The 13,176-nt window shown below is 32.7% G+C and overlaps 2 protein-coding genes and 1 long non-coding RNA gene across 3 annotated transcripts; all 3 read left to right on the top strand.

Annotated features, from left to right (window-relative positions):
- The first annotated feature begins 2,321 nt into the window (after positions 1-2,321).
- Positions 2,322-3,927, top strand: LOC111714036 (uncharacterized). Its single transcript, XR_002767865.1, has 3 exons — positions 2,322-2,447; positions 2,976-3,056; positions 3,843-3,927. It is a non-coding gene; the product is annotated as an uncharacterized LOC111714036 (long non-coding RNA).
- Positions 3,928-5,931: 2,004 nt separating this feature from the next.
- LOC111714034 (dehydrodolichyl diphosphate synthase complex subunit NUS1) lies at positions 5,932-7,560 on the top strand (the record flags this gene model as incomplete). Its single annotated transcript, XM_023489036.1, is given in 4 exon segments — positions 5,932-6,110; positions 6,517-6,660; positions 7,030-7,118; positions 7,253-7,560. Coding segments are annotated over 4 exon segments (426 nt in total). The 3' UTR covers positions 7,300-7,560.
- An 890-nt stretch (positions 7,561-8,450) lies between these two features.
- LOC111714035 (U6 snRNA-associated Sm-like protein LSm8) lies at positions 8,451-10,695 on the top strand. Its single transcript, XM_023489037.1, has 4 exons — positions 8,451-8,556; positions 9,301-9,389; positions 10,125-10,206; positions 10,514-10,695. Exons 1-4 carry the CDS (start codon positions 8,484-8,486, stop codon positions 10,570-10,572), a joined length of 303 nt encoding a protein of 100 aa, XP_023344805.1. The 5' UTR covers positions 8,451-8,483; the 3' UTR covers positions 10,573-10,695.
- The last annotated feature ends 2,481 nt before the right edge of the window (positions 10,696-13,176 follow it).

The following is a 13,176-nucleotide window of genomic DNA, read 5'->3' as shown; positions in this document are numbered from 1 at the left end:
GGTTCACTGGTTTACTGGCTCACTGGTTTACTGGTTTACTGGTTCATTGGTTTTCTGGTTCACTGGTTCACCAGTTCACTGGTTTACTGGTTCACTGGTTTACTGGCTCACTGGTTCACTGGTTTACTGGCTCACTGGTTTACTGGTTTACTGGTTCACTGGTTCACTGGTTCACCAGTTCACTGGTTTACTGGTTCACTGGTTTACTGGCTCACTGGTTCACTGGTTTACTGGTTCACTGGTTCACTGGTTCACTGGTTCACCAGTTCACTGGTTTACTGGTTCACTGGTTCACTGTTTCATATGTTCGCTTATTCGCTTATTATGTCATCCTTTCATCTTAAATCCTTTTTCATTAATTTATTTAACTTTTCGTGTATCCACTACTCTCCTGGACTAGAGACGGGTTAAAAAAAAACTCATGAAAAAGTAACCACATATCTTGAAAGGTGAATTTATTGAACTTTCAAAACCATTGAGCTCAAAATCGTATCTGTTCCCTACTATTCTAACACATTTTTAGATTACTTTTGTTGGTATTTTTACTCTCTTTTTTGTTTAAGCAGAATTAAATTAGTTTCTTTAATCCTTCACCATGTTGGTTGTACTGTGCATACAAAGAAGGTGAAATATGTTTTGGGAACTAGAGAATGAGTTCTTTCAGTTTAATGCATATTTACAAGCCATTTTTGTCGACAAAATTTATTTGTGATATACTGAGAGTGAGACATTAAATCTTTAATTCCATGATGGTTTCGGTTATAAGTTACAATGTTTGGATGAAAACCTCCATAGTTTAGATGATAAGCTTCTAGGTTTAGTTAATAAAATCCGTAGTTCAAGTGAACAATTACATCAAGACGAGTTTAGAGAACACACACGTTATATCAGCTATTCAGAATATACAACAGCCAGAGAAACAATGCATTGCTTTATTTTATAAAAGTTAAAAGAGAACACCTTATTCTAGACATACCTAACAAGAAATCAAAAGATGTAATTGAAGTTTTGAACTTAAACAATGAAGTTTTTATCTAAACCATGTAAGTTTGGACCAAGGAAATTATTTAATCTAAACATTAGAGTTCATCTAAACCATTGTGTCAGTCAGTCATTTAAACCATAGAGTTATTAATCTACACATTGGATTTTATTGCCTGAACCTTTGAGTTTAACATCCTAACCTAACCAGAACTAGGGTTTATATTAGCTAAACATTGGAGTTTATCTCCTGAACCATCAAAATCTTTTCATTTAACCCCGAGTTTTTCACTTAAACCTTAGAGTTTTTCTCTGAATCATGACATTTTTTGTTTAAACCATTGCAAATTTTCCTTTAAACCAGAAAGTTTTGCGCTTAAGCATGTAGTTCTCAGCTTAATCATGGAGTTTTTAGACAAAACATGAAGCATTTCGTTCAAACCAGGTTGTATCTCATTTAAACCATGAAGGTTTTCAATCAAACCATAGAGTTAGTATTCAAAAAATTATGTAGTTTTTTTCATTTAAACCATTAAGTTTTTCATTTAAACCATTGAATTTTTCGTTTAAACAATGGAATTTATCATTATAACCATGGAGGATATCATGTAAACCATTGAGTTTTTCATTTATCATTCAAACCATGGCATTATCTAAACCATGAAGCTTTTCCTTAACCATGAAGTTCTTCATTGGAACCATTTAGTTTTTCACTCAAACAATAAGTTTATCATTCAAACCATGAAGTTTATCATCTAAACATGAAGTTTATCATCTAAACCATGGAGCTTTTCCTTAAAACCATGAAGTTTTTCATTGGAACCATTGAGTTTTTCATTCAAACTATGAAGTTTATCAACTCAACCATAGAGTTTTTTTTTATTTAAACCTTTATCACCTAAATCTAATTACTAACTTGGGTTCTCTTTGTAGATTGATCTAAACTTCTGACAACTTAATAAATAAATTTTGTTTTCAGGCACTCTCAAGACAAAAATGGCTTGTAAATATGCATTAAACTGAAAGAACTCATTCTCTAGTTTCCAAAACATATTTTACCTTCTTTGTATGCACACTACAACCAGCATGGTGAAGGATTGATGAAACTAATCTAATTCTGCTTAAACAAAAAACGAGTAAAAATACCAACAAAAGTAATCTAAAAATGTGTTAAAATAGAAGGGAACAGATACGATTTTGAGCTCAACGGTTTTCAAAGCTTAATAACTTCACCTTTCAAGATATATGATTACTTTTTCATGAGCTTTTTTTAACCCGTCTCTGGTCTAGGAGAGGAGAACCTTTCATCTATGCATAAAGTTTAGAAATAAATTTTTTAATCCAGCGTTGTTTTAGTGAGGCTTGTTTAATCTCTATCCTATGGGTCCTGCACACCAGCTTCTCGTTGTACGTGTACTTAAAGCTGTACACGCAGGCCTTAGTCAGGATCATTAGAAACCTAGTTGGTGAGTACTGTAAATTTTTCAATCGAACAAAAGGAGAACAAACATGTCTCAAGGGTCTGTTCGCGTAATGTCAAGTGACCCATGCCACTGGCCTTCATGCATAGATACCAATGCCCGGTTAAAAATGGTATCTTTGAAACCTTTTCCTGATTTATCCCGTTTAAGGTATTGCCATTAATCTTAATTTTAAAATAATAACTCGTATATTATTCCTGCAGTAGAAATGCGCAAGTCACATCTTTTAAAGAGCCACATTAAAAAATAATCGGTTTTCAAAATTATAAACGTTGAGATATAATTCTTTTTTAATCTAACGAAGCTTTAAAAGCGTAAAGTTAGAAATCGGGGATTGCAATCTTTGCATTGAGGGTCGCTTGAAATTACTTTTAAACTGTCCAATAAATATGTTTATTGTATGTTTATTGATTGTAAATTTAAGATCATCAAATTATTATTATTTTAATTTACATATATTCATCTATAATGTAAAAATGTTATATTAGATAATTTAATTCAATCTGAATTTAGTTGGAAAACGATTAGATGAACTGCTTGAGATGAGAGAATGTTTATCTAAAATTCCAAACCATATAGCATTCATAGTACTAGGTAAGATACCCCCCCTGTAACGCCAACTAGAAATATTATCAGGCCCAATGGAATACGCCAATGTCTCTTTATGGGATTAAGAGCCTTATTGGTATGCATCAGGCACCTAAATATTCTAAGAACTTGTTAAAAAATCTATCAAAAAAGATAGAAAGACCGAAAATTAAATATCTTTTAATTCTATTTCTATGTGTCTTCACTCTTTAAAGATGCGTCTCAACTTCTCAACCGGTTGAATACCTTCATAAAAGTTTTTATTCTTCTGTATTTTGAAAATTGATCTAAAAAACTGACCCAAACAGTCAGCCTTGGTTTTAAAGACTTATACCAATATCATCAATGGCCTTTCAGGAAGGTATCAATTAATTACTTTACTTGACCCCCATTAATATTCAAACTTAGCATTGACAGTAAATTTAATGATTGGATTTAACGACTGCCAAAGTATGTCAAAAATACAATTTTTTTATTTTAAGGAAAATCCATAGAATTTTTTTCCTAGGATCTGAATTAAAATTTTTGTACGCATTATTTAAAGTTCAATTAAGGTACAGATATCGCTATTTTAGACTTATGAACTTTTAACAATAAATTAAAATGTGTGTAAGCTTAGGACCTTCTAAACCAGAAAAAAGTAATACAAAATTTTAGAAAGCTTCAAAAAGAAACAGATTAATAAAATTCCTTATATAATGTGAGATGTTCATTAAAGAAACTAAAATTAGAGTGATTGGAGAACAAGAAGAAAATCTGGAACAGGCATTTTGATATTTAATTTTTATTTAGAATATGATATCGATTACAGTGCAATGGCTAGTCTTGTTGTTTGGAGCTTAGGTAAACTATTTTATTTAGATTTACTGTTACAAAAAAAGCATAGTTTTGGAATAAATATGGTTGGGATTGATCAATTTTCTTAACTAATATTTGGTTTCATATTCTTTCCTAAACTATCTGTAGTGAGAACAGTGAAACTCTTGTTTTATTTTTTCTTTGCATATTATTTTTACAATTTTTTACATATTTTTTATTTTAACAATATTATTTAATAATTATATGAAAACANAATTTTCTTAACAAATATTTGGTTTCATATTCTTTCCTAAACTATCTGTAGTGAGAACAGTGAAACTCTTGTTTTATTTTTTCTTTGCATATTATTTTTACAATTTTTACATATTTTTTATTTTAACAATATTATTTAATAATTATATGAAAACAAATGCAAATATATTGACATTTTAATATTTCTTGTTCTTCCTTTTCTTCTAGTTCGTACATCTTTCATCAAATATTTTGGCTACATCTGAAAAAAAAATTGGGTATTTATAGCAATTGCCATGCTGCTAACTAAGCACTATGTTGAAAGGATGCTGCTTTCTTTTTTTTCTGCATTGTTTACACATGTGTTAGGTCTGACTCAGCAGCACATAATTCAAACACATATTCCTGTTGTATCTTCTATTTAGGGAGAAATGGAGGGGGGGGGGAATTATCCTAGCCCCATCTCAAATGTTTTCCCTATTTGCCAACGGATGATTTGATGGTGTAAAGCCTATCATCATAGATTTCCCTTCCATTTTTCCTTTTCAATTTTCTTCTTGTTTCTTGTTTCTATGTTTTGAGGCCTGTCCAAATAGTTCTTGTGACATTAAGTTGTGGAGCAGGTAGAAAAAAGAAGTTTAGAGGAGGAAGGGTATGAGGGATTTCAGTAAGAGCTCCATGCTTTCCTTCGTGTTAAAGTCTTTCCGACTTAAGCGGAATTAAGGGAACCCATAACTGCACCACTTATGCAAAATGGGGATTTGAAAGCCTTAAAGCCTCATCAGGTGGAATCTTCCACAGTAGTCCAGTTCTCACAGCTGACCGAGTAAAAACCGGTATCTTGTGCAAGGCTTGTATACTTATCAGGGGTTATACTTCTGTGTGAGATGTTGTACCAATTTATACAATACAATATGAAATATAGTGAGGAATTTGTTATTTTGAACTCAATTATATTTAAAAATGGGCTCATTTACAATTCACAATTTCTTTAAACTGAACAGTTAACAGTTTTTACTTTATAATATACAGGTTTTTTACTTTTTAATATACATGTTTTTACTTTATAATATACTGGTTTTTACTTCATAATATACAGGTTTTTACTTTATAATATACATTGTTAGTTCCACATTTATTGAAAATATATTTCGGTCTGGGTTGACCCTCGTCAGTTCAAACGATATAATAACCATCAAAATCGATAAAAAAAAAATTAATTGTTAAAAGCCACAAGAAAATAAACAAACAAAAAAGATTATTTAAAAAAAATTTGGGCTGTCAAATGAACAATAAGGGAAACGAACTCAGATTATGAGAGGGAAAAAAGGTAACTTGTAAAAATCTGTCAATTTCAGCGATATCATCAAAGGGAATAATTTGGAGAATGAGACGCAAAACTTATTAATCATTATAACGTTTTAATTTAAAATATGCGTTTTTTTCACAAAATGATTTTTTACCTTCCTTAATGTAGAGCCTTAAAAAGAAATTTCTATCTGACCTTGATCTTCCACAAAAAATAATACTAATTAAAGTGGGATGTCCGATTGACAACGGTACCTTTAAAACCTTTATCTGAGTAGCACTGAGGAAGATAGATACGAACGCTTGTCTAAGTGTGTACCGTGTTCTTCTATGTCACTGCAGAATAAGTCTACCAGTCACTTTTAGAGGAAACCAAAATTTAAGATTATCAATTTTTAGCGAGAATAATTAGGATATTTCATTCTTAGCTTTGAATCAGACATGTACATTATACAACATATAGGTTCACTTCAAATACGACTACAGTCCCTTTACAAACAGTGACACAGTGTCTTATTACTAGGATCAGTCAGTTATCCTGTACAGTAACGGAGCTATGTACCCGGATGAGAACGGGAACGGACGGATCAGAATTAACGGTGGGACGGAGGAGGAGAAGAGAGGAGATGAGGATGGATTAAAGGAGAGAAGAATAAATATCTCGTTGCTTTGCAGACAGGACGGGAAACCTGATATCTCTAGGTAATGAAAAATATTAAAACTGACGAAAGAGACTGTGAGTGTAATTTCAAGTCACCCTTCATTGAAACTGCAAAGATGGCATTGCTCGATAAACATCGGTACCCTTGAAAGCTTTGCCAAATCAAGTAAGAATTAGGTATCAATGATTATAATTTTTATTCAGAAATTACTAGTTCCCAGTTTTGAATCTACGTCAAAGTATGAGAAAAACAAATGGATTTGGTTGCATATTATTTTTTTATTCTTCTCTAAGACTCTCCAGAAAGAGGAGCTATGATTGAAAGCGAGATAATTTTTAAATTCGGCGAATTTGATTGATTTTTTCGTAAATCCACGAGTTTCCTTAGAAACCCGAAGATTTAGGTATTAATTTGGCAACATTCCCTTTAATGACTGAAATGTCTAGGTGTGCTGGAAGGTTGAGTGAGATGGTTCTACGGAAAGAGCTCCAAGTTTGTGATATAACTGAAGATCTTGTTAGTTCTAATCTTCAATCAAATCCTCTTCTTCCTGATCCTAGTCTCGTGGTCAGATTAGGAATATTACAGAGGTCAGTAGTTCGTAATCTTTTCTTATACAACCTGTACAGTACAGTACAGTACTGTACTGTACTGTTCTGTACTGTACTGCACTGTAATGTACTGGACTTACCGTACTGTTTTTTACTGCATTGTTATTACAGTGCTGTTTGGTACTGTACTCATTTGTATACAATGCTTCTATTTAACTTTAAATTGTTGCTCTATCTGCGGCTATTCATAAACCTTCCCTGGGGTCACGTAAGGTCCAACAAAAAATGTTGGCCCAATTGGTTCAGCGGTGTCTACCATTATTTTTGTTACAAACAAACAGACAAGCAAAGTATATTTATAGATGTTAGTAAAATGCTACGTTCTTACCTTGATCTTCTTTATTTTAGTAATGCTGAGTTCTTACCCTGGCAAATTCGTCTCAGTGAAATACATTCCATTGAATCTTGTATAGGTCTATCCATACATCAGTTTACAGGTAGATAGATAGATAAATTTAAACATATCCACCTCCTCCTCCCCCCCCCAAAAAAAATATTAAGCTGAACATCTTGTCAAATTCCATTAATCCTTCCTTGATGAAGTGACAATTTTAAGATTTAATATTTTCAGATGTGATCCGTAGATTCAGTAAATGTGAACAGAGGTTTGGAAAATAGGTCGTCTTCCAATTCACAATCTGGGCTCTCTCTCACTCTCTCACTCTCTCTCTTGTTATGTGTTTACACTGTAAGAAGATCCTTAAAGCATCACGTCACCAAAACCGGTTTTATAAACCAACCTCGAGATTAGAAATTGTACACTCTGTACAGTGTATAGAGTATCTCAAACTGGTTAATATCTTCTTAAAAAGATGAGCTTTGTGAATTAATCTTTTCCTTGTGTTCTATTTTGTTACCAATAATAATATTAATAATTGCGGGAAATCCCTTAATTTCTAGATTGCAGACTTGAGCTCACTAATTTATTCAAGTTCGTCTATTTCGAGGCAAAAAAAAATTTGGCCAAAGACTATGATAAATGCGCGATAATTCTAATAATTCATTTTAAAATTTGTGTCTCATTAAAAGTTTTTTTTTTCAAACAAATAGCGATCGATTCGTTAATTTAAACTCTGTAATAGTTAAATCGATTTGTAACAAACCATTACTGAAATTAAATTTGATTTTTTTATATCAACCCGTTATTTTTAAGAAGGGGCACAAACTTGATACAGCTCTGATCTTTTTATTTTTTTACCTTTATCGTGATAATTTTTTTCTGAGTGATAAGTTCAGGGGTTTATATATTTTTCATAATAATTTTCCTGCCGATTGCTGCTGTTTTTCCTCACAAAGTTAATATTCAGCATAAAGAAAGAAGAAATCTGTTTTGAGATGTATATATACCCCTGTGGAATATGTACCACGAGGGAGGGGGTGCAGGACCGCCATATGCCCCGCAAAATGGTCTCCAAGCCTCCGTATTTGCAGATGAGTATTTAAAATGACCTGGCGCTACCCCTAAACCTTAATATAGATATTATAGAAGTAATAAACAACTTTTTTCAAACAAATTTGTAATCTTTAAATAGTTAAGCAGTGTTTTCTTGAATATCCAAAATCATTGCATGACTATTAAAAAATTAAATATTTTTTCACAAATGTGTTTACATTACTTCTATATCTATTCTAAAGGATAGGGGTAGCGACTAGCGCCATGTTATTTACCTGCAAATCCAGAAGCTTAAAAAATATTATTCAGTGCTCATGGCGTCCCTGCACCCCTCCCTTAGTACCATTAATTTGTTTTTTTGCTGAGGTTTAGCTCATGTTGTTGCAACGTTGTTTATGTTTTCAGTAAAATGTCCGGCGATCTTGAAAGTTTTGTCAATAGACCTGTTTCTGTGATCACAGCAGACGGCAGGATATTCATAGGTAAACTTCGTTTTTTAACGATAGTATATTTTTATTTAGTAACTGACATTTATTTACTTCAACAATTAGTTTTTTTAAGTTATTTATAATCACAAGTAATTTGATAAGTACGACAGAATATGTCAGAAAAGTTTTACTGTAAAATTATATGGCATGTATAGAAGAACTTGTACTCTAATAATAAGCCATTATGAATACTCGCCTACAATGCAATTTTTCCCCACTTGGGGAAAAGTTATTATTTTCCTTTTAACGTTTGAACTGAAAAGACGAATTTTGAAGAAATCTTCCAATATAATTACAGAGTAGATAATGAGGGTAAATTGAACTAATCGATTCTACCGTGGCTTTCATTTGTTTCTATACAGTATACATGGCATTAGTTCACTGTGAACTTTTTACATTTTGATAAAGATATATATGTATTAAAATGTTTTTGTTACTGATACTAAATACTAGCTCGGGAGCCCAGTGCTGCCCAGATTACTCATAGTTAATCCTGCCGTTTACCCGCACTTAGTTAATTTTATCCGGAAACTAAATTTTCGCCAAAAAGTCGTAACACTCATCATAGAATCTAAAAACCAAGCTTAGAAATTTCCGTGGCTCTCCCGAGTTCTTCAATCAAAATTTTGAGGCAAATCGGTCCTGGGTTTCCTGAGATATGCTTGGACAAACAAACAGACAGACAAACTGAGATTATATATATATGGATATGATAATCTCAACCAATGAATTGTTAAGGTACCTTGAAGGGGTTTGATCAGACGATAAACCTTATCCTTGATGAGACTCATGAACGGGTTTACTCTACTTCACAGGGAGTCGAGCAGGTGATAACTAGATTAGCAATCCAGAGCCCGAATTCAAGTAATTTGATCCCCGTCTCAAGTTTGAGACGCGGTTCCACTTTAAATTGTATTTAGTGTTTCGAGATTTGAGTCGGCGCTCTATTGGAGCCGGTTTTTGGCGGTTTAAATTTTTTTTTAATTCGGCATCTGTAACAAATCCAGTTCTCATTGATTTAGGATTTCTGTGATACATAATATTGGTATCAAGTTGAGGATTAAGTTTTAAGAACAAGCATGGTTTTAAGTTAGATCAATTTAAGAATCGAATAATATTCATTAAATGATTAGGTTAAATTTTGATGCATGAAGTACAATAAATAATATGATTAAGGGTGTCCTGGGGTTTATATTGTCCTGGAGATAATACAAGTCTATAATCAATATTATTTAGGTTATCCTGGGGTTTATATTGTCCTGGAGATAATACAAGTCTATAAACAATATTATTAAGGTTGTCCTGGGGTTACATATTGTCCTATAGATAATTCAAGTCTATAAACAATATTGTTTAGGTTGTCCTGGGGTTACATATTGTCCTGGAGATAATACAAGTCTATAAACAATATTGTTTAGGTTGTCCTGGGGTTACATATTGTCCTGGAGATAATACAAGTCTATAAACAATATTATTTAGGTTGTCCTGGGGTTACATATTGTCCTGGAGAAAATACTTGTATTCAAACAATAAAATGCTAGTATATAAACAATATTATTTAGGTTGTCCTGGGGTTACATATTGTCCGTGGAGACAATATTTGTGTTGTTGGAGAAATTGACGAAGATCTGGATCAGAGATTAGGAAAGTGTACTGCAAAGTGTACTGCAAAGTAAAAATGTAAACAAACGCCAAAAAAGTTGTTTATTTTCAATTTTCATATTTTATCTTTTATGAAGGAGTGAATATTTTTTATATTGCCTGGGCAAAATATGAGCTTTTTAAGTGATTGGATGAAGGTAAAATTGGACTGTGTTACCCTGTTTAAAGCATGTCTTCAGTCATTGCTTTGGGGGAGGGGGAATTATTTGAAATAGGGGGAAACATACACATCCCCTACGGTTTTAGCGTCATCTTCTTTTCTGCTATTTTTAACAGTATACTGTTCAAGACCTAGCTAATATTAAAGCTGATCCCATCAATCCAATCCCTCACTCCGTTGTCCAGTAGGACGGATCCTCATCTACTCCTTGGATCCCTAGGTATCCAACTCTGAAGGCTGTTATTAATGTATGACCGGCATTTCCTGCTCTCTGTGAAATAATGTATCAATAAACGTTTTTTAAGTCTGAATTCTTGATTTCCTTATTTACTAGGTTCTTCTTTTATCTTCTTTTTCAACTTTAAATTGTGGCGCTATCTGGGAGTATCTTCTCTGTGTTCAATATATAACAATAATAAAAAAGTAATTGTTTTCCGCATTTCCAAATAAAACAGAAATCAAAAACTTTTTGCACACAAGCTATGGTAATTTTGAGCATCCATAAACTTTTTCTTGGGGCATGTGAGGTCCCACACATAATTTGGACTGCAGTGCTTCAAGAGATCATTTGTGGATGCGGATCCGGTGTTTAAAATATCCGGCTTTAGCTCCTGAATTTTACTTCAAAATGTTGTCAAGTTCTTCTTTTTCCTCCTTGATTTAAAACTTGTGAGCAAAAATAAATTCCGATTATGTGATTGATAATTCGTCACTTGGATCCGGATTGGTATATCCGCATATTTTTGAGGATCCGGATCCAGAAAGCCAAATTGTTCCGGGTCCGGATCTCAAACACTGGGAACCAGAGGGCCCTGAAAAGCTCAAGAGCATTAAAAAAGATATTTCTAAATGAAGATGGGCAAGAAGCATTCTGAATTCCTCAGTATCAGATATCTGAATTCCTCAGTATCAGATATTGATATTACTGTATATGTGTATAGGCCCGGAGATATTTAAACAGATTTAAGATTATTAATTCTCTACGATATATTACTGCGTATCCTAGAATTTGTGTTTATACGTAAACCTAAAACTTATCGAATTGCGTTTAACTTAAAGCATTGCCGACAAGGTTACGCATTATCTGGGAAAACATTGCGTCAGAAATGGTACGCAAACTAGTAACTTCTAGACGAATAGACGCCTATTTTCGTATTCTCAAGGTCAATATTTTAAGGGGAGGGGATGGGGGATAGGAATTCTACCTTTTATTAAAATATTTCTTCTATTTCACCATTATCTCAAGTGTACTCTTATCACACCTTCTACTGTACTACAGGGAGAACCAGAAACACTCCGGAATAGGAAGACGACTTCCAGAATTAATTTATGACTTTAATTAGTCGAATAAACATAGGACACTGCTATTGTGCAGCGTAAACAGCTTCATTTAATACATAATTTAGTAAAGACACTTGAAAACTATTTAATCATTTAATTTAAAAACATCAAATACCTTTAGTATTGCTTTACATTTATCATTTTATTATATTTGTCTAAAGCAAAATTACATTCAACAATATATAAATTTACAATTTAATACTAATACTCTATTCTCTGGATATCGCATTTTATGATTGACAGGGTTTGCCAAAAAACAGGTGCCATACAAGACTGAACAACATGAGTCTAGTTTAGTTATTCAGAGATGGATTTCAGAAATGGAGTTTTGGTCTCTGTTTAGTGTTTTTCGTTTTATAAAAATGTAGTATGATTGCACTGCAAGGCTTGATTTTCAGAAATGGAGTCTCTTGGTTTCTGTTTAGTGTTTTTCGATTTTTAAAAATGTAGTATGATGACAGTAATGCAAGGTTTATAGATTTTCGCACATTGCTTTGAAACTAACACTGGGTTTACAGAACTAATAGAGTTTCTCTAGATTTGCTATATTTGATGGTGAGATATAATCTTTTGAGCCGATTTCAAAAGGTTGAACAGACACATCCCTAGACGTTATATCTGTGATAGAATGTTCTTATGTGTTCATCTTTTATATATAATGTCGTCTTCCTATTACACAGCTTTCTGGTCCTCACTGTACTATACCCCTTTCTAAATACGCTCATAATAATTTAGTTTCCCGGTAAGAACGACCAAGTGCGGGTCAACGGGGGAGTAACTATCAGCACCCTGGGCAACGCTGAGTTCTCAAGCTAGTAACATATAAAGTTGAACGCCTGTGAACATGAGAAACACTTATTATCCTTAATTACTGATATCAAAAAATTCAATAATATAACGTTTACAAAAACAAAAAGTTGTAAAACATATTGAATACGTATTTAAACAAATTAAAACCTTAAATTACATAATTTATAAATGTTAAAGTAAGAACATGGTTATATATATTATATAAATAACAGAGTGGCTCAAATAACAGGGTCTTTAAGCGTCTTTAAGCCCCAAAAATGACTCGAAAATGTGCACTAGGGTTTCTGTGATTCAAGATGTATTCGGATTCCTAAACCTTGAACTCTATGAAGAGAACCCTAAAAAGAGAGGTTGCATAAATAGTCTATTTTTTGCATGGCATCAAACTGGGGCCTCTTATAGAAATAGTTTGAAACATAAACATCATAGTAATCTGATAAATTATTCTATTGTATTTCTAACCATATTTTTTTTTCTCTGCCTTATAGATTTGAATAATTTTAGAACATTCGACATCCTTGTACGCCAAACTGAAGTATCAAACGACAAAATGTTTATTAAACGACCCCTTCTAACATTATAAATATACACTGGAGCACTTTTTCAATTCATTTTAAAGGATTCAGGGACATAAAAACTTT

This window comes from Eurytemora carolleeae, unplaced genomic scaffold, assembly GCF_000591075.1.
Source record: "Eurytemora carolleeae unplaced genomic scaffold, Eaff_2.0 scaffold1478, whole genome shotgun sequence".
In the NCBI taxonomy this organism is placed as follows: Eukaryota; Metazoa; Arthropoda; class Copepoda; order Calanoida; family Temoridae; genus Eurytemora; species Eurytemora carolleeae.
This window is presented reverse-complemented; position numbering and strand designations above follow the sequence as displayed.